The sequence below is a fragment of the Nuphar pumila genome, chromosome 7, assembly GCF_984573655.1.
Source record: "Nuphar pumila chromosome 7, dmNupPumi1.hap1.1, whole genome shotgun sequence".
Classification (NCBI taxonomy): domain Eukaryota; kingdom Viridiplantae; phylum Streptophyta; class Magnoliopsida; order Nymphaeales; family Nymphaeaceae; genus Nuphar; species Nuphar pumila.
The window spans coordinates 23854650-23880881 of NC_143255.1; the positions used below are offsets into that span (position 1 = coordinate 23854650).

Consider the following 26232-nt stretch of genomic DNA (forward strand, 5'->3'; position numbering starts at 1 on the left):
TAAAAACATCAAGGTTTTGAGAATTTGAAAAGGCAGTGTAACCATCATTTTTACAAAATTATAAACATCAAGTTTATGAACTTGACTGAATTATTCACAGCTTGCTTTTAAAATCTGACAATCATCAGCTTAGAGATAGTTTTGCTAGTGTTAGAGCCAACACTTTCACCCCATTCGATATATTCTCAATGGAAGCATATTCTTCAGGCTTGTGGCTGTAACCTGCATGCACAAATCAATGGTGCTTAATCAAACAAGAAATAAACTGTCATTTTAATCTTCGTCTACCTGAGGTAGCTTGTTTCACTATAAAAAAAAAAACAATTACTTTCGTATGATAAACAGGGAAGACAAAAGTAATTTTTTGTATAGATAAATTTTAATGAGGGGATAGAAAAGAATAGGGAAAGAAGACTAAGAGAGAAAAACCTTTGTAACATGGAATGAAGATCATGCCCATTGGAGACATTCTGCAAGAAAATATTTATAGTTAGTATTGAAAGGAATTAAGCTACAAATATCAGACAATCGGTAAAAATTAAAATAATATAGCAAGCTTCATGACTTAAGAGTTGCTATGGCCATATTCTTATCCAGGTGCATGAGATACACACTTTGTATACACCACGAAATTTGTCAATGAAATGCCACCATGTCTAAAAACGTCATAGAAGCTAAATGCAAGATTATTTCAAGGCCTCATATGAGCACTACTTAATGTTATATTAATAACCAAACATTTAAATGAATTTGAATGGTTAAAGGTCAGGTGTGAACAAAAATTTTGTTTGCAGAAAATGCAATGAATTGATATGTAGAAATAAGATGTATGATGCAGAAATTTCTGGTTTTAACCTATGGTCATATCATTTTAGTTTAGTGCATCTTGGTGCATGAAACAATCTCCAGAAGATTAAGCTACATCTAGTGTAAGCACCTGAACTACCTAGCAAAATGTTGTTTGTTAGACAACTACTTTAACAAACAAGGAACTTGAAACCTGGCGAGAAGCTGAGAGCATAAATATCACAGTATATGCTGATTAACCAGTACGGTTGAACAAGATATTTACCACTATTACATGGTTTTCCAAAATAGTCTCTTTTTGTTAGTTCTACTCTGGATGTCCTCCATCATCAAAGGGAAGGGCCATCCTACTAATACACACACATACATGTATTTGCTACAGATGATTGTGATTGTAAGAACAACTGACCTAGCAAATCTCTTTTTTTATATTTTTTTCACAAATTTCAACCCTATAGATGTGATCTCCATGCTTTGTTCACTAGGGATCACTGTTTCGATCACTTGATTCTGAAATGTGAGCAGGTTTTTCTGGTGATCCAAAAATTGATGGTCATAAACACACCAAAACTTGTTAACTTAAAAATTACATTTTTTCATTGGAAGAACCTTAGTTTCCAAAAGTGCTATGCGGAAGACCCCTAAAAGGCTTAGGCGTGAAAAACATTGAAAAAAGTAAAAATATCAGAATAAATTGTTAAATTTAAGTAACAAGCAGAAACAATTGTGACCATGAATGAAGTATAAGTGTGTATTTCAATATAACATATCGCAAACTTCGTATAATTGCATAACATTGAACATAAAAACAATTATGAATGAAGTAAATATAACATAAAAACAAACTCTGAATGCAGCAAATATATTATAAAAAAGACAATTATGAATGAAGCAACTATGGCATAAAAACAGACAGTTATGAACAAAAATAGTGTATGTATAACCGTGTGTGTGTGTATAGGGAAGGGGGACCGCCCAACCAAAGGAAGGTCCAAAATTTACAACCGATGATAATCAATGGTGTTTCTTCTCTAACAATCGAGTTTTTCATCGATCAGACTTTACATATTGGATTTTTATCATTCATTTAGTGAGCGACATGTTTTGGATTATGATTTTTCGATGTTTAGATGTGTTTTTGAAACTTTTAAAAATCAACGGCCTTGTATTGTAAAGTTTTAAATGCATTGTGAGACTTTTTACGTTTCAAAAAACATGATTATGATACTAATAGTTCATTATCTAATGGATCTTTTCGTTCTAATACTCTATCCGAGAGTTATGAGTATTTATCAAATTTATTCCTATCTAATAATGGAACGCTATTGGATCAAATGACAAAGACATTGTTGAGAAAGAGATGGTTTTTCCCAAATATGTATTAAAGTCTTCATGTAAATCATATTTCTTACTAAATAAATTATAAAGAACAAATATATAAGGTCCTATAGATGAGATGCTCAAGCATTGGAGAAGGGGAGTCGTCTGATCATCGTTGGTTGTAGACTTTGGACCTTCTTTTGGTTGGAAGGTCTCCCTTTCCTATATATATCTGCGAAAACCAGTTATATATATTACAGATACATGTAACATGTTTCTATTTTTAATTTTGTATCCGCACAAAATTCGTATAATAACTATACATAAATGGACATATATTATATACATGTGAAAAAAGATACAGACAAACAAATTATATAATATAACTGAAAAGACTTATTATATACAGAGAATATATATATTTGTATGTGTGTGAAATATAGACATATATAGTAAAAATTATATATATACTATATATTGGCAAAACAGATTAATCATATCAAGATGAGTTTCTTCTTGGCATATTTCGGCAACCGTGTCTTCCAAAGGAAAAGGTTTAGATTGATGGAGGAGAGAAGATGTTCAAATTTGGGCCTAAGCCCATGTAAAAATTGGGAAAAGTGCTCTTTTTTCATTTGTTCCTTTCTTAGCTCAATATCTTCACTAGCAATCCATTTGGGTTCAAGAAGGGATAACTCGTCTCATAGAAGACCAAGAGTACTAAAATAATCACGAACATTCATGTCCCCTTGTTTGATGGTATATATTTTTCTTGTAGAAAAAATTGTCTTGCAAGGTCTTTTTTAGTATACATACCCTTCATAAAGAACCATGCCTCATTAGCTTTACGAAATTTAGCAATGTTGGCACATATTTTGAGCTCAACATTGTTCATAAACCATGCAAGCATTTTCGCATGTTTACTTTATCAATCTTCTACTACCTTGGATTGATGATCTTCAATGGTTTTAATTCGATCATCTCCTTCGAACTTAATAAGTTTGAGTTGAGGCTCCGGAATAGAGCCCATCACGTATCCCCAAAGCTTCTTGCCCTTGAGGTTATTTTCCATAGAGGACACTCACAACATGTAGTTAGAACCATTCAATTTGAATGAGAGATCTATTTTTTTGTTCATTCTCCATTTTAACTTGATAGAAGAAGGAAGAGAAAATATGGAAAAACACGAAAGAGCCCCTCCACCTTGAGTTCCGTAAGCACCACGAACACTTTGAATGTTATCCCATAATCATGATCTTTTAATGGCCACTTTCCCAAAGGACCAAGAGCACTATGGCTCTGATACCATGTAATGAAGTATGCAGAATGATAAGAATAAAGTGCAAAAGCACATAAAAGTCCAAGAGTGGACAATACAAAGGCATGAAGGCACAATATAAGCACAAGAGTGCATAAACGCAAGTCCACTATAGGACAATACAAAGAGCCAACAAAGGGTAACACAAGCAAGTAAAAAATAGATTATTTATTGAATATATGCTTGGGAAACGCATAGGAAGAATAGGGAGAGAAAACGCCTATTTATACACAAAACAAGACAAGAGAGGGAGACCCTTGAGAGCTCCGAACGGTCACAAATGTGACCGTTGGGAGACCCTTGGGACTTTATACTCTTAAATGATCATAGAGCCCCCAATGGTCACCCTAATTACATTCAGAAAAAATAAAAAAATTTAATAATAATAAATATTATTTTTAATAAACAGTATTTATTACATGTGAAAAGACAAAAATGCCCCTATAGGGCATTTAACTATTACAAGACTGAAAAATAAATATATGAATATATGTATATATACTTATACATAAGTATATATATACACACATACATATATTTTAACAGTGCCTAGGTGTAACGACCCCAAACTGACTCTCGAAAATTTTGCAAAATTTTGTTTTTTTAAATGAATAAATAATTTTAAAATAGTGCGAACAGATATCTCAGAGACCTTGGGCATATTACAGATTTAATATACACAACCTAACAAACATTCCAAACTTAGAATAAATCAAAGCATGAATTTAAATTGAATTGAATTTAATTAAAAAGTCCTCATTTAGGGTTCAACAAGTTTCTCAAACTAATCAGAATTCGGGTCACCAAAAACATAATCCTCGATCCCACCAGCAAGTTGGTCCCTCCATTACTGTGGCTCAGTACTTAAAAAACGTTTTCTAAAAATGAAGTATAAACTGAAGTTCTCAAACGAGACCCTCTCAAAATCCAACAGTAAGAAAATTAGCATAAATTAAATCAAACATAAGTTTAAGAGGGTTATACAAATATTACATATTCAGAAAAATCTTGCAATATAAGCAGTTCACATAAAAACAACCAGCAATCTTATGTTTTATTAAACATTTAGGGATGCATGAATGATTTTTTTAACTTTAATTATCAGTATTGCTTTTTAATGCATGTCTCTTCTTAATGCAAATAATTTAAGTTCTCACTTGTATAAAACCCGTGGATACTCAAAACGGGTCAAATTCTCAAGGTTCAAGGCAGTTTCCAGTGGTATCCTACACATGTCCCTCGACCAACGTCAGGAATCAACACCTAATGTCAGGATGACAAGGAAATCAATATCCATTGACACCACTTTTACGGTATACCAATAACTACAGTTGAGTTTAACAACACCACTTTCAAGCAAAGTGACGAGAGTTCCCTACAACTGTGGTTGGGAAACATGAACCACACATTGGGTTCTTGGGAAAAATAATGCACACAACGTTTAGTATCCTCACGGTCCCCCATGACCGTCATCCAAGGTTCTCACCCTTTCAGAGGGACACCAAGAAAAAAAAATCTACATTGTTTGGTCTCTTTTACTATTCTTAATCAATTAAAGGTTATTTACACAAAAACAATTATACAAATCAGCATGCATTAACACTTTTAGGCCTTTGCCCTGTCAATCTCAAAAGTGTAATAAATTCAAGAGCACTATAAAACAGTTTTGCAATGCATTTAAAACTTGTTATTTCAAGAGCAACACTTGCGCCTGGCCTCCTAAGGCCCATCGGTGGTCCACACATAACAACCACACAGTTTAATAAAACTTAAATGGCATTGCATATTTAGGAGAACAATAATTAATATAGATATACAAGTTTGTGTTCACAGTACAACATCAATGGCATATGAATGAATGCATGTTCTAACTGACCAATTTCTAAATCAGATTTTTAATACATTTAACAGATCATATTTTAAAAACAAATGGATGTAAAACCCGATCCCTGCCAACCGAAATAGGGTTCACCCAACTGATTCAGACTGTCATAATAAAACCAAAATCAGGTTTACAGGTTCAACAGTGCCTAATGAAAAACAGGTTTATTAAGCCCCAAAGCTCAAAGCCAATATATATATATATAACCAAGATCTGATATGCTGACCAGCATGGTTCAGCGTCAGCCCCCATGTGGTTCCTAATACCAGCAAACTAATTCTGTTTAGTATAGAAATTTACCCAAAGGAGGATAAATATATATACCAAAATTTTTCCAGTATTGTGGTGTGTTATCAGAACTAGGGGACCATTCAGGTTTCCACTTATGCACTGGAAAATTGACTGTGAAATCAGTTACATAACATCGATCATAAACTGTTTACACATTCAGTTTCCTCCTTTTTATGAATACCAGACCTTAATGCAGGCATCGTTGTACTACCAGTCAATAAATCAAAAATCTGAGCACACGAAAACCAGTCTGTTCATGATCTGAACAACGTCAGACTGTTTTCATTATGCAAACAGTCGCATGCTGATAAAAAAAAATGCAGGTTAAAGTTTCAGATTTACACCATAATCTAATCATGTTTAAGCACAAAAAAGTATGATAGCAAAACAAAATTCTGTACAGAAATTTCTGATCCAACATAAACCAAGGAATAATTAGATTTGTTCTTGTTAGGTACAAAATTTTCAAAGCAATATACATACCATAGACACGAAAATCAATGAAAAACACAGATTAAAGATGGGCCAAATAAATCAAACCCAACACAAACAGATTCTGATTACAGCCCAGCATGAAACCTAGTTCAAGAACAGAGACGCACACCAATATATGTGTATGTCCAGTTTACAATCCTAACCAAAATCGATCTCAGCAAAAGCAAACTAGATCTTTTAGGTTCATAAAAACTCAAATTGAGAAATTGTTACCCAAATCAGTAAGGACAGTCATGGGGTTAAAAGAATCGAACACCTTAAATCTGTACACAGATTCACAATTTCAACGTTGTTCTTAAACCCATGTTGATTCGATTTAAACCAAGTCCCTTACCTATTGAATCCCAAGAGGAAAAGACCCGTACTTTGGTGAGCTGCTGTGAACTGAACCATGAAGAAAGAAGAAGGTGATGACGCTGCAGCCTCTCTCTCTCTCTCTCTCTCTCTCTCTCTCTCTCTCTCTCTCTCTCTCTCTCTGCGCCCTCTTTTCTCCCCTTTCACGATTTCAGCCCTCTCTCTCTCTGTCAAAATTGATATTGGGAGAGAGAGCTCTCACCAATTTTATAAAAGGACTCCTCTTCTAAAGGGGATGTCCCTATCAAATTTGGAAAGTCTTCTATTTCCTTATGGAAATAGAAGCCTTTTCTAAACAAACTCTTAATTATATATATATATATATATATATATATATTAATTCAAACAGCAAAAATATATTGATTTACTAAAAATCATATTTATTAAATTTAAAAATTAGACTCAATTTGCGACATATTACACTAGGTCGCCTAGGTGGTGCCTAAGCACCGCTTTTAACAACTAAGGGAAGAACATGATCCAAGGGTTGATCCCTCTTATGTCAACCATGCTGAACGCATCTATGACATCAGGTTGAGTAAAACAAAAATGAAACTATGAGATCCCAGGTCGATTGTACACTGTACATAGAGACAATTGTAGCATATATATATATATTTACATTAGGTCCAACAAACAACTCACTGATCAAAATTTGTAGAATTATGTGAATGACATATAATCCATCTCAGATTATAATCTCAATGTAGTCCTCCATTGCAGAGTACATTACCTGGCCATGAACAGGGAGTCATGGTAGGCTCTACTGATCATCTGTTTAGAGCTAAGATTCAGTTGTTGAGATGCAAGCCCCATTGCAGCAATTATTGATTCTGCAGCTAGAGCTGGTGGATCTTGATTGACAATATGGAAACCTGCCAACTTAACTCCACGTCTCTTGGATATCTTATTAGCAGATTGATAAATTTTTTCAACAACAGTATTCCTCCTTCCCTCATCAATGTCTCGTGTGTCTGGAAAATAAAGGAATTATTAATATGAATCAAAATAACATATAAACAATTGAAACATATCTTTTCCCTAGGAGAAAAGGGTGTTGCAGTTGGCCCCTGAAAATATTCATCACTTATCAAAAGTAAATTCATGCAATATGTGTCATATTCCCATAGATTTTAATCATAGAACATCCTTTGAACACAATGGCCTTGGTCAGATGAATAAAAATGTGATGGCGATAACATCCAATATACCAAAGCTTAATTTGACATGGTTTCTGCATTTTTCTCAGGGTGGATATGGCCTGGACTCTATAACAAGTCAGGGGGTCTGGTCGGTGCAAGGTAGGTAGGTCATTCTGGTGTTGCTCTGATGCAGTAGTAGGTGTAGTCTGCCAAGATACTGAAAAATGCTACCCATGTTAGAGTTTAAACATGGTTAGAAAAAGAAGTCTCAAAGAAAACCAAATACTTAGATCCACATGTAAGTAAATACTTTGAATACTTAGATGTATATTACATGGAGAAGAAGCATAATCAAAGTCATTTCAAGAGATTTAAAGTATAAGAATCTAAACTAAAGAAAATACGCGACTTGCAGCCAGAAAGAACAATTCAAAAAATCTAGCATACCATAACTAACTGATGCATACCTATTTCTATGTGTGATTTGCTTGGGATGCTGTTGACTGCTCCTGGATGAAGCTCAATGATGCCTTGCAATAAGCATGACAATGATATTTTTTAAGACAAATAAAAGAGAAATCCAAATTTATCAGATAATATTATTGAACATGTTTGCCAGGTAAGGCAACATAAGTATCCTTGGCTTCCTTAAAACTGAAAAAACTAATGGCTAATTTTTCATGATCACTTGTCAACCTCATTCAAAACAAATGTGAAGTATTTGGAGACAAGCATATCAACTTTGAAAAGGAAAAAGATACAACAGGCTTCCCGAGTGCTTAGAAGAAAAAAACCACACACACACACAGGATCATGATTTGGCAAAGGGATGCACTGTTATTTATTGCAGTCTAAAAAAAATCTTAATATTTTCTAATCACATCTCAATTCCGAGTTCACATGTACTTATAAACTCCTTGTTTCTTGCTTTTGCTTCTCAATTCCGCTTCCCTCTTTGCCAATCTTGATCTTAACATCCATTCCAACTTTTAGAATTCCACAGAATATGGACTGGTGGTATCATCAACTTTACCAATGAGGATATGCTCTGGATAACAAGAATAACTGACCCCATCCAAATCATAGATGTGGTAGTTCATCTTTATGAAGATCATAGGGGTTTAAAAATTAAAGGAATCAGATAATAAAGACAGAAAAGGCAATATGAATGCTACTGCATATCAAGTGCAATGAAAATAAGAGAATACAGAAATTACATGGAAAATATTTTAGGCAAATCATATTTGCAACAAGGGTTGAAAATATTATAGCATGAACTAAGAAAAGAAAGTGCCATCTACCCTTTTTTCTGTGGTGGGCGTGATTGGTGAATACTGATTTGAAAAGGGTGGTCCAAGTTAAATGCTTGAATGTACAAAGGCATCTAACTATCTAAGGTGAAACTGGTTGGCACAGATAAAGAGACTAATGTTCTTAATAAGAAGATGATTTAAATTAAACCAGATAGAATGAGATTACTGGAGGCTGAAAATGAAAACAAAATGAATTTCATGTTATTAAGCAAAATCTCATGGCGTTACCAATATCTCTCAGGAAATGTTTATGAAATAAAGGAAAAAAATTAATAATTTAACAAATAATTGGAGAAAAGGCAAATGGTGAAATTAGAACGTGACCTCTAACCAAATAGAAAAGTTTGTTGGCATACCAACAGTACCAACAGTGTCCAATGATCCAGATTCCAACACATGCTTCTCAACAGCTAATGCCAACTCTGCAGCAGCCAATCCAGCATCATTTCTGTTCACAATGATGTCAATGATCTCAACATACAACTTCACCATAAATGTAAATATTCAAAAGTGATGTACAAAGCTTGAACCATGCATAGCATGTAGTGAGTTTGTATTGAAGTCTGTTCTTTTTTCAAAAGTAGAAGACAAGTTTATCAATTTCCAGCTATTAGCAGAGGCATGCATGAGGCAGGTTCTCATGATTGAAACTGCTGAGGAAAATATACAGGACTAGATGTGTGAACTTAACATCAGCTAACATTCAATGAGATTTCCAACAAGACAGTATACAAAAAATTAACCTGGTAATGCCAAACAAATGAATCCTCAAGTGATAATCTAAAAGCTAATCATGTTGAATCATCCCACCATTCTATTTACAAGATATTAACAACAAATAATTTGAGAACACATTTAATTGAACCATTAACTCTAAAAAGCAGATGGTACAAAACTAGGTTGCTTGGAATCACTTGTGCATAATTTTTATTACAAAACTGTATACAAAGCAAGCAATCCTAGAAATTTCTGTCATACTTATTTTCAGATGGCAAAGGCAGCCGTTTGTGGGACTCACTTTTAGTAAGCTAAAGAATAGGTCCTCAACAGATCTAGAAGCATTCACAAATGGTCGTGGTGATATACAGTTATGACCACAAAAAAACATGCATGGAAGTGAAGGTAATGATGGGAATGGATGATGCCATAAAGATGCAATTACAATACAAATGTATAAATACACACACAGATATTGCCGCATTCCCAGCATGGCCTTTATTTCCTTCCGCGTGTTGCATATGACATGCCTTCCCTTTCTTTCTTTTACTTCAATGCAGAGTTGCCAGAAGCTTCTTAGATGGGTGGGAAGCCAACTTCCCGGAAACTCGCTTCGGAAGCACGATACTCGCTTCTGAAACTTGTTGGTAATCTCGATTCTTCCACACTTCTCCTATGCTTTCCAAACGTTTCATCTATTCTTATATGTTTTCTCACTTTACTTTTCATGTTTTTTATTTGTTTCCTCTCACGCTTATCACTCACTTCCATGTGCTTTCTCTAAATTGGCAATCATTATTTTTAGATTTTGCTAAAAAGTTTAATTCTTACACTAAAAAATCATGAAATTTAAGAATAGTCACTTTTATTTTACTTTTTATTTGTGTTCCATTTCAATTCCCATTCAATTATTATATTGTTTTTATTCCTCACTTCCCGCTTCCTAGATATTTTAAAATGCATCGCTTCTCGCTTCCGCTTGCCGTATCATTTCCCATTTTTGCTTCCTAGTCTGGCAACCTTGCTTCAATGTACATCTATGTTTGTTCTACATGTGTAATGCACATATACATGTATTGCATACTCACCTTGATGGCATTAATACAGCCCCAGCATGCCCTCCGTTTCCTTCAAAACCCACCTTGATACTTGCAGGGGCAGCAATTGCAGTTACAATACCAATAGAAACACCTGAGTTTCGGAGGTGGTGCATTAAATAATTAGCAAAAACAAGTATACATAAACTAAAAGTTTCAGTTTCACATGTAAACTCACCTTCTTCTTCTAGTATAGGACCCTGCTCAATATGTAACTCCACAAAAGCAGAGTAGCTTCCATCATGTAAAAATACACTCGATAATTCCTCTTGGTTCATTGCATAACCAGCAGATCTTGCAGCTTCAATAAATGATGTATTATGACCATCAACAGTGTCCAACAGAATTTGAGCAAGGGCTTCATCGCTTGCCAATAGGCGGCTGTCCAAATCTATACATTAGTAACTTAAGATTAAACAAGATGAAGCATATATTGCATCAGGGGCGTAGCTAGGATTCATGTGAGGGGGGGGGGGGGGCAAACAGGGGTGTAGCAAAAAAAAATTTATTTGTGCGATAGTCGGGGGCAGCGCCCCCGAAAATTTTTTTTTTTTAGATAAAATAAAAAATGGCTACAATTATTAATAAAAATTTATTTCATGTGGACAAATCAAACTATTTGCTGCAGTCAGGGCTGGGCTACAAAAATGGATAAAAATCTATTTCATATGGAATCAGGGCTGGGCTAGGACTGGGCTTTTAAAAAAAATTAACTGTTTCGGGAGGCAGGACTGGGCTACAGCCCAGTCCTGCCCCCCCCCCCCCCCCCTAGCTACGCCCCTGTATTGCATCACGTTTCAATATAAAATCAACTAAAGTATTTCAAAAACTGACTGCCAAAACTTTAGAACCATGTCAAAGATACTCCAATTTACTATGATCTTGTGTCCCTTTATATACTATTCTGAAAGGGAAGCTACATAGACTGTCTAACAATCTAATGTCCTTTTAGCAATGTCCATTTGACATGACTTTAGAACGAAAGGCACATTGTCTAGTCCTGAGCAAGTATGAAAGACTTACAACACAAGCTAAATATCATACCAATGCAGGGAGGTTTCATAAGAAACAATGTTCATACTTGAGAAAGTTTCTTGACATTAATCTGGTAATGGTTAAGAAGTACCTTCCCAAGCAGCTGATGCCAAACCGGGTAGGCTCCTCTGATGTGAACATGATCACGTCTAATGATCTTTTAGGCTGAAAACCATATCTGCAAAAGTAGAACAAAGCAATCGTGATACAAATAATTTATAATGTAAACATAGTCCAGGAATGACAGGCATCATTTCATTCATCTATTTTCATTAGTAACTTGATTGTTATTCTTGGGAGAACCTTGGTGATCTTGAACAAAAGAAACTTTGTGGGAAAAAAATCAAAGGATAAAGCAAAAAAAGAGAAAGTAGAAACACATCAAAGATTTGGAAAGAGTAGAGGAAACTTTTTCTATTTAATTAGAAAAATTTTATAGGAAGGAAACTTTCTCAAAAATAGTCACTGAAGCAAGCACAAGCTAAATTATTTTTATATTAACAAGAATAATTCATGGTAAAGCAAATTTTTTGTACAAGCTGGGAAACACAAGTCAATGTCATGGACATACTCAGCATATATTGCCACTATTAATTCCTTTATAAATAGAAGTTCAGTAAAATGAGCATTATTCCCAAAAGACCATCTTTATGCTCACAAATGCATGAAGGTGGACTTAAGAAATGAATAGCTATCAATTTCTTTTACAGATAAAGCAGAAATAATTTCCCCTTGCAGAAAAGACATGTAACACCAGGACAGAAACATGTTGCAGACCTTTTCAGAACATTAATTGCCTCTAGAGCACCCAAAACTCCAACGACTCCATCATATTTTCCAGAATAAGGAATGGCATCAATGTGGGAACCAGTTGCAACAGATACTAATTCAGGATCAGAACCTTCCCTGGCAAATGACATCATGCAATAATTAGAAATTCCTCAGCATTGTTATTACTCAAATAGGCCCATGGTACCATAAGAGCATAGAACTTTTAAATTATAATAGACAATTTCCACCTAATGGGCCACATACTAAAAGGGTCTACAAAAATACCATCTCTCAACAACAACAACAACAACAACTTCACCTTCATCCCAAAACAATTGGGGTCGGCGATATGAACCAAAAAAGAAAATCATTATGGGTCTTCCACATGAATCCTTCTCCTCCAATCATTTTTATCCAATGCCATGTCCTCACTGAGGTTCAAAGCATTCATATCCTTTCCTATCATCTCCATCCAAGTCTTCTTAGGCCTACCAACGATGGATTTTGAACTACCAAAAGGCTAAACCTTACCCATTTGAGCAAACCTGATTTTGTTACCATTGTGCATTTTAGTTGGACAGTTGAACACATGCAACATTTACCAATCTAATGCAAATTACACTGTTATAATTTGCACATGGTACTATTTTAAAATCTAGACTTGAAGACCTATCTATTTGCAATGAACCAGTCCATTGTAATGAAGGAGCAAAAAATACAAATAGATGTCTCTTATGGGCTTACAAGAATACAAGAACACAATGACCATTTATGGGTCAATACAAAACTCATACATAAGCCACTTATGGGCTTGAATCACAAGTAAAAATAATGAATATTATTGAGAGAATGGGTGCTTAAAAAAACAATACCCATCTAAGGGGAAGCACCCCTATATATACACAAAGGAGAGTCAATATAGTTGTTGGGATCTCCCAACAACTATATTTAGGCAATGACAATATTGCCCATTACAAAAACAAGAATTTACAAAACAAACAAAAATTAAAGGAAACAAAAAATATACAAAGACACTAGTGCCCCTAGTGGGCACAGCCTATACAGTGAAAAGGCTGAAATACCTCTATTGGGCATTACCTATTACAATGATATGAACAATGTATCATATATATATTTATATGTATATACTACGTATGTATATGCATATATGATCATATATATATATATATATATATATATATATATATATATATATATATATATATATATATATATATATATATATATATATATATATGATACAACTTAACACTCTCCCTCAAACTTAAGGTATGACACCAAAAGTTTGTCAAGTAAGAAGTGAAACCGGAGAGATGGAAGCGCTTTTGTAAAGAAGTCAGCTTGCTGGAATTCCGATACTACATAAGGCAGGATAATAGTCTTCTTGAGATATTCTTCACGAACATAGTGGCAATCCATCTCGATGTACTTGGTACGTTAATGAAATGTATGATTTTCGTCTATGTAGATGGCACTTTTGTTGCCACAACACAACCTTGAAGGTGATTGTAGATGCATCCCCATGTCCTCCATTAATCTTCTCAACCACACAATTTCAGATGTCGAGGTGTCCATGGGGCAATACTTAGCTTTCGTTGACGATAGAGACACCTTATGCATCCCCATGTCCTCCATTAATTTTCTCAACCACACAATTTCAAATGTCATAGTGTCCATTCTATGGCGCGATATTCAGTTTTTGTTGATGATAGAGACACCTTACGTAGGTTCTTGCATTTTCACGATATCAGTGAATCACTTATAAACACACAAAAACCAGTAGTTGAGTGTCTATCATTAGGATCTCCTCCCAATCAGAATCAGTATATGCAATTAATTTAAGTAGAGAAGAAGACAAAAAAAAATTCTTTAGAGATAGAATTTTATAAATATCTAATCATGTGAATAACATCACTCATGTGCACAGTTATAAGAAAATGTTGAAACTGGCTTGCTGTATGCACTGCATAAGAAATGTCAAGACGGGTGATGGTTAAATAGGTAAGGGCCCCAATCATCTGTTGATAAGAAGTAAGGTCTTTCAAGGGTGTCTCATCATCGATTTTCATCTTTGCATTGATTGTAACGCCCCAAAATTTCAAACTTGCGAACCTTTCAGAAAACAGGCAAGGGACTAGAAAAAATCTCTTTCCTTCAGATTTTGTTTATGAAATCAGCGGAAGACTATTCTTTTGTTAAATTTAGAAAGGCAAGCTGACAACTTTGGGCACGTTAGCTAAAAGAACCAAAACTCACCAAATTCGAATATCCAAAGGAAAATCTGTGACAAAACCCAAAAATGTCCAGGATGCGAGCTAAGAGCAGGCAGAAGAAGTCTTGAAGCCATCTTGCAATCGCGCCATCGCCCGTGGTGTACCTAAACATCACCTGTACACATAGAATGGGTTAGTTTCGCGAAAAACTAGTAGGTGCACAAAAGAGACTATAGGAAACTGAATTAAGTACATTTAATTCAATATGCTAAGCAGTTTAAAATAGATATGCAGTTAAACAGGTAAGTAGTGCAAAACAAGTGAGCAGTTCAAGCAGGTAAGCAGTTCAAAGCAAGTAAGTAGCGCAACTGTCAAACGTAGCATGACGATTCATTTGATCGTAAGTTGTGAACTACCATGCAATAAGCTTGTTTTCGTTCCTAGAGCGGGGTTTCTGCATTTAATCATTATCAGGTCATCGTTTGTCGCTCTCACTATTTCTAACAAACTCTTTGTCCTGAACAACCTTAATTTATTCTCATCTCTCTAGGCCTTACGCGGCCAACTGTCACCTGCTATGACTCACTTAAGGCGTCATACTTTCTCAAAAAATCCCACCCTTCCATAGAAGGTCCAAAACATGATCTAAAATCAATAAGATCTGATTCTCACATCTGAGTTCAGCATGTAATTATGCTAAAACAGAAAGCCAAAACTATAGATTTATAACTGGCTATCCCAATCAATCTCAGAAGATCATCACAGCTCACCATAACTTTTTATGGTAATCAAAATCACAAGTTCCACATCGGATCGCTAGGTCCAGAAAAATGTACAACCTCTCAAAGAATCACCGCCCTAGATGGTATACCTGGTCTTGGACTATACACTTCCTCACAGAAGTTCACCGTCTTTGCGGCTACCCGCTCGTGGACAGTGTACCTCCTCACAGAGAATCTATCACTCTAGTCGGTTACCAAATCTTAAAAATGTACAACCTCACAAAGAATCACCGTCGTAGATGGTATACCTGGTCTTGGACCATATACTTCCTCACAGGAGTTCACCGTCTTTACGGCTACCCGCTCGTGGACAGTGTACCTCCTCACAGAGAATCTACCACTCTAGTCGGTTACCAAAACTTGAAAATGTACAACCTCACAAAGAATTACCGCCCTAGATGGTATACCTGGTCTCGGACCATACACTTCCTCACAGGAGTTCACCATCTTTACGGCTACCCCCTCGTGGACAATGTACATCCTCACAGAGATTCTACCGCTCTAGCCGGGTCACCTGGTCTTGATCATACATACTCTCATAAAGAATCCTTTGGGAACCCGATCCTCAACAAATGTCATATTCAATAAAAGTTATTGTGATACACACATCAACACAAATGACCGCTCTCAGGGTCGATAGCCACTATTATAATTAACAAGATCAACGTCGGATCACCTGGTCTGGGAAATGTACAACCTCACAAAGAATCACCGCCTTAGATGGTATACTTTGTCTTGGACCATACACTTCCTCACAGGAGTTCACCGTCTTTGCGGCTACCCGCTCGTGGATAGTGTACATCCTCACAGAGAATCTACCACTCTAGCCGGTTACCAGATCTTGATCATACAAACCCTCGCAGATAATCATTTGGAGATCAGGTCCTCAACAGATACCATACCCAGTGATACATGCATCAATAAATCGACTGCTCCGAACAATTGACCGCTCTTGGGGTCAGTAGCCACCAATATGGGCACAAGCACACATATCAGCAATCTGCATCGTATCACTTCACCTGGTAAAACAAATCACAAGATCATAAGTTTCTCCAATAAGGTTCCATGAACCATGAACATTTATCGCATGCCTTCAACATTTCTTATCACGTGGCATTTCAATTACATCATACAAAAACATATAATACTACGCATTGTATCATTGCCACTAGGAACATTGCATTCCTCAAATAAGACCTCAAAGCATGCATAAACAAAGCATGAGTTCTATACACATGAGAACACGCAGATTACATAATATGAATCGACTAAATATCAACATATGTAACTCCTACGTAGTTCGCTAAATTCACAGGATTCAAGTTATATATGCATGTAAGACAATTCAGATCATTGCATCATCATATGCATTCACAATTCTTATCTCAAAGCACATCGCATTCGACCTTTCTAGCATATAACTCACGCACATATCTTCAAGACATTTCAATCAAATTCAAGATACTTATCAATCATGTTATACAGGTATGCTATATTCACTTAGGCAATCATAACGCAATTCTCTACATTAAAACTGTGTAGGCGTGATGTATTATCCACCTAAATAGTCTAAACTAATCATTTGTCAGTGCAACATGTCATCCATAATGAGATGGTTCATAGAGAGAGTGAATAGCAAGCAAACAAGCTCAAAAATTCAGAGAAAAAGAATCATAAGATACAAATCTATTAGGTATTTTAGAAATACGATTTGATCTTCTTTGAGAGGATTCTTCAATTGACTCATTTTGAGAAAATTTCTCAAGAGCGAAAGGAGGATTACTTTCATTTCTCCTAGAATAAACTTGTGTGTGATTTGGTATGTTTTCATTTAAGTTTTCATGAAGGTCATGTTGCTCATTAACCGGGGGTTCAATATGTTCTTCACAAGGTTCAATATTTTCAACATGATCATCTATGTTTGTTTCTTGAGGCAATAAGTCAAACAAAAAAGAATAATCAACATGTTCATTTGGTTTATGCGAAAAACCATTTTCTTTTTCTAAGAAAGTAACATCTTTTGAGACGTAGAGTTTGTTATTTAATAGATCAAAACATCGATAGCCTTTTTGTTTTTCGCCATAACCTAAGAAAATACATTTTATTGCCTTTGAGGAAAGTTTATCATTTTTGTGAGTTAGAACATAACATTTACATCCAAAAATTCTTAGTCTTTTGTAGTCGGGAGACATATTATAAAGTTTTTCAAATGGAGAAAGATTTTTTAAAGCGGAAGATGGTGTTCTATTGATTAAATATGTTGAGGTTAGAACCGCTTCGGCCCAAAAGGATTTGGGAATATTCTTGGAAACAAGTAAAGTTCTTGTGGTTTCTATTATGTGTCTATGTTTTCTTTCCGCAAGACCATTTTGTTGCGGAGTGTTAGGACAAGAACGTTAATGACAAATTCTGTTTTCTTTTAAGTACATTTGAAATTCATTGGAGATATATTCGCCTCTCGAATCGGATCCAAGGGTGGATAAGTTTCCTAGAAATTGGTTTTTAACCATTGTATGAAATTCTTTGAAAAAGGAAAAAACTTCGGATTTGCGATTTAGGAAGTAAATCCAAGTAAATCGAGTGAAATCATCAATAAAGATCACATATAATGAAAAACCTCCTTTGGATAAAATAGGGGAAGGTCCCATACATCAGAATGAACTATTTCAAATGGCCGAGTGGTTACATAATTTCTTTGAGGAAATGGAATAGCTTTAGATTTCCCAAAAATGCAATCTTTACAAGTCATGTGTTTGACTTTACAAGTATTGTCCAAAAAAGGAAAAAGAGACATTTTAACAAAATTTGGATGACCAAGTCTCTCATGCTAAACTTCAATACTTTTGTCATTTACAAAGTTACAAAATGACTTGGACGGAAGAGTCAAAAAATACATAAAATAAAGATCGCCCCTCCTATGGCCTTGCCCAATCAGCTTCCCTGACTAGAGATCCTGCACGGTGCAATCTTTAGGTGAGAAAGAGACTTGGCATCCATGATCGGTAATTTGAGATACAGAAAAAATATTTAGATTAATTTTTGGAACAACTCTTACTTTAGGAACATAAAAATTTTGAGAGGTTTTTAAATCAAGAGTTTCAATACTTTCGATTTTTAAAGATGTCCCATCGGTCGTTGAAACATAAGAGGATATGGGTTCGGCAAAGACATTAGAAAGAGAGTTTTTATGAGATGTCATATGAAAAGAAGCACCGGAGTCTAGAATCCACATACCTGGAGGTGATGAAGAATAGGCTACGGCGGCTCCCGATGTTAAAGATGAAGTAGTTTTGAGAAGATGTTGGAAAACTTCGGAAATATGGCTAAGAGTTTCTTTGATATCTCCTCCTTTGATATTTTCTTCTTCTTTCTTTGGAGAATTTTCTCCAACCGTGGCCACTTTTCCTTTAAGCTTAGGACACACCGGCTTAATATGCCCCGGTTCATTACAATAGTGACAAATTACTCTCTTTCTATATCCATTATTTTTGTTAAAATAAGGAGGTCTATAAGCTTTTACATTTGATCTGGGCCTAGTAACGGCCAAAATTTCATCACTCTTAATACTTATGTCAAGACGAGTTTCCTCTTGGCATACTTCGGCAAGAGCATCTTCAATAGGTAAGGCTTTACTTCTATGAAGAAGGGATGCCCTAACTTGTTCAAATTCCGATCTAAGCACATAGAGAAATTGGAAGAAATGTTCTTTTTCAATTTGTTCTCTTCTTAACTCAACATCTTCCGAAGCCACCCACTTAGGCTCAAGAAGAGCAAGCTCATCCCAAAGAGGGGTTAAGGCAATAAAATAGTCACGAACACTCATATCTGCTTGTCTAGTAGATCTAATTTTTTCTTGACAAAAAAATTGTCTAGCTAGATCCTTTTGGGTATACATACCCTTAAGAAATAACCATGCCTCATTGGCTCTTCTAAATTTAGCAATGTTGGCACAATTTTTGAGGTCAACATTGTTTATGAACCATGCCAAAATTTTGGCATGGTTACTTTCCCAATCCTCTACTTTGGATTAGTGATCATTAATAGCTTTGATGCGTTCATCACCATCTAAAGTTTTTTCAACTCCACTTTCATTTTTGGTGAGAACAAGAGAGGGTTCGGGAGTAGTTCCCATAACAAAATTCCAAAGCTTCTTACCTCTTAGATGATTTTTCATAGCAGAGGCCCACATGAAGTAATTGGATCCATTGAGCTTAAAAGAGAGCTCCACTTTAGATTTGTGCTCCATGAATGCAAAAATAGCCTTTCTTTCTTCAAACAAAATTGAGAGGCACGCATCCCAAGGCACCAACAAGAAGAGAGGCATGATCACCAACCTGGCTTTGATACCATGTAATGAGAAGGGCGGAAGCACCAATAAAGCAAACCACTCTTTTAGAAGAGTGATGCCAAGAACCAAGAACACAAACACTAAAAGTGTATACAAAACCCACTAAAGGAAAAAGTGCATAAAAGTCATAAGTTGGATATTATTGAAGAAAGAAAGAAGAGGGTGAAAAACCCATGCAAATACAAGAGAGAGCCTCCTCTATTTATAGAGGAGGAAACTAAAGAGGAGGGACCACAAGGGGGCTCCCATCTCGGTCATAAATATGACCGTTGGGGCCCCAACGACTAGATGAGTGGGGCCCCTTGTGGTCTTACAATATGTAAAACAAAAAAGAAAAAAAGAAAAAGGAAAGGTAAAAAAGAGAGAAAAGGAAAAATACAAAAAGAAAAAAGGATTACATGGGGATTAACCAAAATACCCCTTTCGGGTTTTTGGGGTACAAGAAAACAAAAAGAGAAATACTTATATATATATATATATATATATATATATATATATATATATACATAATTTAACAATACTATGTATGTAGATACATATATGATACAACTTAACATCTATGACTCACCCTCAAGGGATCAACACCCACTCTTTGTATCCATATATCTGTTGATGTCAGCTTCACAATTATTTTAAATGCACACATGCATGTGCATGCATGGATGCTCACACTTACAGGTGTCATCTTAAACATTGATGAGATCAGGTCAGGTTTGTTTGGGTCCAAAGCCGGCTGAACCTTGACATGATTTCTGGAGGTCCATATCTAAGCATACCAGAACTTGAATTGGGCCACTAAATTAGGTGGACCGGTTTGGGTCATTGGTCCCATAAATGATAAATATCTATCTCCAGTGGTTTAGGATTTTAAATGCATGCAAAAATCATCTATTATTCAAATCAATCTGAAATTTTGGGTTGCACAAAGAGAGAGAGAGAGAGAGTAAGTTTTGCTGGTGGCCACATATTTTGAAGTAATATGGTGACCCCACATGAACCATCATCTTCATCATTATCACTATCATTGTGATTATTATTATTACTTCAATTGCACCAACAACAGATAGACACTACCAAAAATAATAAAAATAAACAACAATCATGCAATATAAGTGAGAAGAAATATCACCTATTGCCACAAAAGAAATAGAAACATCATCATAAATCCTCATCCCACATAGCAGCGGTTTGCTTAACCAGTGATGTATACGTGTGTATGATAATTAATGAGGAAACACATAATCTCCATGCCATTTGGTAAAGTTAACAAGTGCCGTGAAGGTACTTGGAGCACACATTATGCCAGTGGTATAAGATTCTTGTAGTACTCAAGCATCAAGTATTCATTCTAAGAATTCTATTTCCTCCTTTTACCTGTTCACCATTTTTTTCTTATTAAAAACAAATAAATCACCATCATCCCCATGACTGAACTACCTGATCTCGAACAGGATCAATAAAGCTGAAGTTGGGACACTTTAGCATAACTAAGACGAGCCTCTCCAGGCTAGTGCTCAACTGAGTTAGCTTGTTCACACACTTTGGCACCAGATATGCGATGTATATTGTATCAAACATCAGCTACAGAGTGATATATGGATCTAACAGGACACATAAGAGAGTCACATGAATTGACCCAATATATGTCTTAGACAAGTTCGGTAGGATCTATATTGTTAAAATGTGTATATATAAATATATATATACATATACTTATATATATATATATATATGTATGTATATATATGTATATATGTATATATGTATATATGTATATATGTATATATATACTCTTTATTTTCTCATTTTACATTCAAATACCCGATAAGGGTATTTTTGTAATTATTCTATACTTTTTTACTTTTAGGTTTTTTTCCTTTTTATTTTTCTTTTTATTTTTAAACCTTGTAATTTGGACCACTAGGGGCCCCACCATCTAGTCGTTGGGGCCCCAACGGTCATTAATATGACCCCAACGACTAGAAGGGAGCCCCAAGTAGTCCCTCTCTCTCCTACTTTTTTCCTCTATAAAAAGAGGGCTCTCCCTCTTGTGTTGTAAGGCTTTTTCAGCCCACTTTGTCTATCTCTTCAATAATACTTTTTGCCTTTTAGGCACTTCACCCCTTAGTGGGTTATTTGTGCACTTTACGTGCTTGTGTTCTTGGCTCTTTGTTTGACTCTTTTAAAGAGATCTTTGGATTATTGGTGCTTCCGCTATTTTCATTACACTATATGTCAAAAAAAAATAGGCCAGTTCTGATGGTATCCAAAGCGGCCAAGTCACCACAAGATATAAATCAAGAATCTGAAAGGTCCTTTTCGTGAAAATATGAATTGATAAAATTCATATGCATTGATTTATTTCATGTATTTATTTAGTTCTATTTACTTATTAGTTCATTTATAATTTACATGCATGCACCTGCATGTAAGCATTATATATAGGTCTTAGGACAAGTTCAGAAGGATATATAGATCAAAGGAAAATAGGTAGTTCATAGTCATTCCCAAATGATAGATAAAGGAAAACAGGTTGCTCATGGTCATTCCCAAACAAAACTAAGTGGCCAGGTCACCACCGCATAGAACTTGATCTTAATAAAAATTCACATGCATACATGTGTATGAATCTACTTAATTATTCATTTAATTCATAATCAAGACATGCATGTGAATTTAGAAGATCTTATGTGCGCATATAGGCCTCTCATTTATCCATTATTATCTACTACAAAACAAGTGTTTTAACAGGAAAGACACCACATAAATGTTTTACTTCATGACGCAACAGAAGAATGGCCGTACCAGGCATGCTACCTGCAGTTACTATTGATCACTGGATAATGGAAACAAAGGTTCATAACTCACCAACGACCAAATATGTTGCCCACAGCATCTTCTCTAATGGAAAGCCCGGACATTCCCATTAGGTTCTTGATATACCTATAATTGAAATTCAGAAATTACTATGCAGCAGCAAACATTAAGAAATATCACCAAATGTATCAATAATAACTCAGTCACTCAAATTGGGACTTGGTTCACTCAACAGTAAGCTCTAAGTCAAAATTTGTGAGTATTCATCCAGGTAGACAACTCACACTCAACCTCAAGTACATAAAGTTGCATCCCGTGACAAGTTGGTTGAGTCCTCAGGGACTCAGCACAACTCGAGTCCACAGTTGAAACTGCAGTTTGTGTGATTCCCTGCAGCAACACCAGAAAGGACAGCTCTCCACCTTCAGTTTTTTCTCCTTAAAATAAGCACTTTCATGGTTGACTCAGAAGACTTGGAGAAATCAGCTGAGATTTGATCAATGCTTCACTAGAATCTTTCTCAGCCTAAATGCTATCCTATTTTTTGTTATTCTCAGCAACCACATACAGTAAGCAATACAATACAGAAAGCGAGCATTCATGCATGCATGGGAAATTTGTTAATCTATTAATTATATGTATATCTATATTAGACATATTTATACATACAATGTACAAACCCAAGTAACTAGTTGGGGAGATTTTGCAATAGATCCACCAGTTTTACCTGCGAGCCAGAATATCATTTTCACTGTATATGATGCGAGTCACTGATGGGGCAGGAGTATCTGAAAAACCTGCTAGCTCGTCAATCTACAGACAATCGTTCACATGATCAGATTCAGAAATCAAAATAAAATAATAATCAACATCAGAATCCTTATGAAGAATGCAGAACTATTATATCATAAACTCCAAGTTTCAACAATTTATCTGGAAAGAATCCATTGATAAAATAGAAACCCAAGTAAGCAAAACCAATCTTTTCTATGATTCCGGGAGAAATTGTCAAAAGCAATATATCTATGACCATGCTAATAAGAAAAATCAGTAATAGCCTTTTCCATACTAGACTAGCATAGAACTTTTCTTTTTCATCGATAAAGGAGGGTTAGCCTCCAATGGAATTTGAACTGGTGACTCAGCAAAGATAGTTAACCCAACCAAAATAAATACTGAAATAGTCAACCTCTTGATCTATTAAAAAAGTTGGAACTTTATTTGATGCTAAACCTTGTTATCGTCATCAGCATCAAGCCTTTGCCTATCTATCAGCCTTGAAGGTTGTATCCCCATTTATTGAAAGCTAAACGTGAGCAACTACACAATCTTTGTTATCCTCACTTACTGTCTCCCTTGAGTTTTATCAAGGGAGATAGATAGGCAAATCACCTACAATTCCATTGTGTAATAGCAACATGACCAAATCACCTACAATTACACTATTCTGATTTCTAGTTTATTCATGCGACCCCTAATCCTCATAATTTACACTACCGATTCTGTCCTTTTAGTTGATCTAGTGTTCACCTTAACAGATGCATTCCAACTGCTTGTTTTCCTTTTCTTATTGTTTTTTAGTCACTGAAGTGTGCTGTAATGCAAGTCTTGTATACTAAATTTTATGAAGTAATTATACAACCAAATTTTATGGTTTATGTTAGTAAGGAGAAACTTGCTTTGAGCATGAGATAAGAGAAAATATGTGGAATTTACTTATGAACATAAAAGATGAAGTTATAACCACATTTCCTTCTAAATTGTGTGGCCAAAACAAGTCAGCTTTTAGTATTGATCATTGTCAAGTACAAAACTTCAAAGTTTGTAGTCCAAATTGAAAAGCAAAATATACATGTGCCAGTAATTCTCAAGCAAAAATAAACGAGAAGTCACTCTTATAGTGCTATACGTTATTGTTAACGGCCTCGCTGTTATAAATCCAAGATTCTATAATACAAGGAGAAGCAAACTGATTTACGTGAAAGCTAAAGTTAGGTCAAATAATAACTCACAATTTCTGCGTTTAGGAATAGGGGGTCCCAAATCCCAAGAAGCTCTTCGGCCTTTTCTTTCTATACAAGAAAGCTGTTGGACCATTGACATAGTTACATATAGATGTTGACTCCACCATTAGATTATGGAGTGGAACCATAGTGACAAAATATAGGCATTTTTTTTCAAAAAACGAGATGTTGCCCAACTGATAAAAATGTGAATATCAGCTAGAAATTATTTTTAAACTTTTCAACTAATTTATTTTTAATTTTCCTTTGTAAAAATTGGTTTTAAAATATTTTTTAATTTAACTTTTTATGCTTTTGACGAAAAAATGCGAGAAAATAAATTAAATTAAATTAAAATATCACAAGAATTTGACTGCCTATATTTACCCCAAAAAAGAACAGTTTGTCACTATGACTGGAACCACATCTCATCAAGTCATAACAACAACAATTATACAATAAGATAACATGACCGAACACTGTCACAAATTGAAATCGTGTCCCTAATAAAATTTTCATAACAAATTCCACCTCCATATACACAGCGCTGCAGCAGGCATCCTTTATCCATCAGGATATTCACAACTTGAGTTGCAATTCAATTCCAACTTTATCGGAGGTATCAATTTAAATCTGTGAATTATATCAATTTTTAATCCGAAAATCTTTTTTCTCATGTATTTTTTTTAACCCCAAATCTTAAGCTTTCCTTTCCAGTACATCTAATGACACATACCAACATAATAAAAGATGAATGGTTCGATCACAAATCATAACCACACAGATTATCTGAAGCTAAAGAACATATTCCAATGAACTTTTCCCACATTTTTTTCCATCAAAGGTACTTTTAGGCCATGAATTTTGCTAGACAAGAACTTTTATGGGTGTTGAACTGCTGCACACCTGACGCTGTAAGGATTGATTATCGACGTAGAAAGATGGTGAGTCGGCGTCGCATGCATCGGATTCAGATGGGTAACCAGAGAAGTCCTCCATTGTCTTTGTGGTCGGGTCCCCATGAGCTCCAACTATCGCTAGGAGGACTACCAACGAAAGGAAAGCGTGCCTCTGAGCCATAGAGAGAGAGCAAGAGCAGGGGATGGGTGGGGACTCGGTGGATCAGTTATCCACGGAATTCATTCACCTTGTTTACACAGAGACAGGAAAATGAAAACCTAGCCAATGTAAAAAAATTTATTGTTTTTTAAAATTTTGACCGTACAGAAATGACACTTGGATCGTGTGGTATTTGAAGCCTAAAACATTTATAAAAATTGTAAGCCTTTAATTTTTGAAACTTATAAAAACATATAGGAATCAAATGCTCCAAGAACTGATTCCTAAAAAATAAACATAAAACAAACTGAAAACAAACATTCCGATCACATTCGGAATTTTAAAAAAAAACATCAAAAATCGAATAAAACGTGACGTGAGTAGGTTTGGCATGTTTTTTAGTGGGTAGGTTTTCATTCCTCTCTATATATACATAGAGAGAGTTTG

The 26232-nt window shown here is 35.2% G+C and overlaps 1 protein-coding gene across 2 annotated transcripts; it reads right to left on the reverse strand.

The window, feature by feature from the left end:
- Window positions 1-25893, reverse strand: UAH (ureidoglycolate amidohydrolase). 2 transcript variants are annotated; one of them, XM_090012117.1, is made up of 12 exons: window positions 25633-25893; window positions 23451-23536; window positions 22775-22849; window positions 12549-12677; window positions 11863-11949; window positions 10915-11117; window positions 10728-10830; window positions 9279-9370; window positions 8077-8139; window positions 7201-7441; window positions 430-470; window positions 1-222 (listed from the first exon to the last, which is right to left on the reverse strand). In XM_090012117.1, exons 1-12 carry the CDS (start codon window positions 25804-25806, stop codon window positions 125-127), a joined length of 1392 nt encoding a protein of 463 aa, XP_089868243.1. In that variant the 5' UTR covers window positions 25807-25893; the 3' UTR covers window positions 1-124. The 2 variants fall into 2 exon arrangements, with proteins under 2 accessions (XP_089868243.1, XP_089868244.1); XM_090012118.1 differs by lacking the exon at window positions 8077-8139.
- Window positions 25894-26232: the final 339 nt, after the last annotated feature.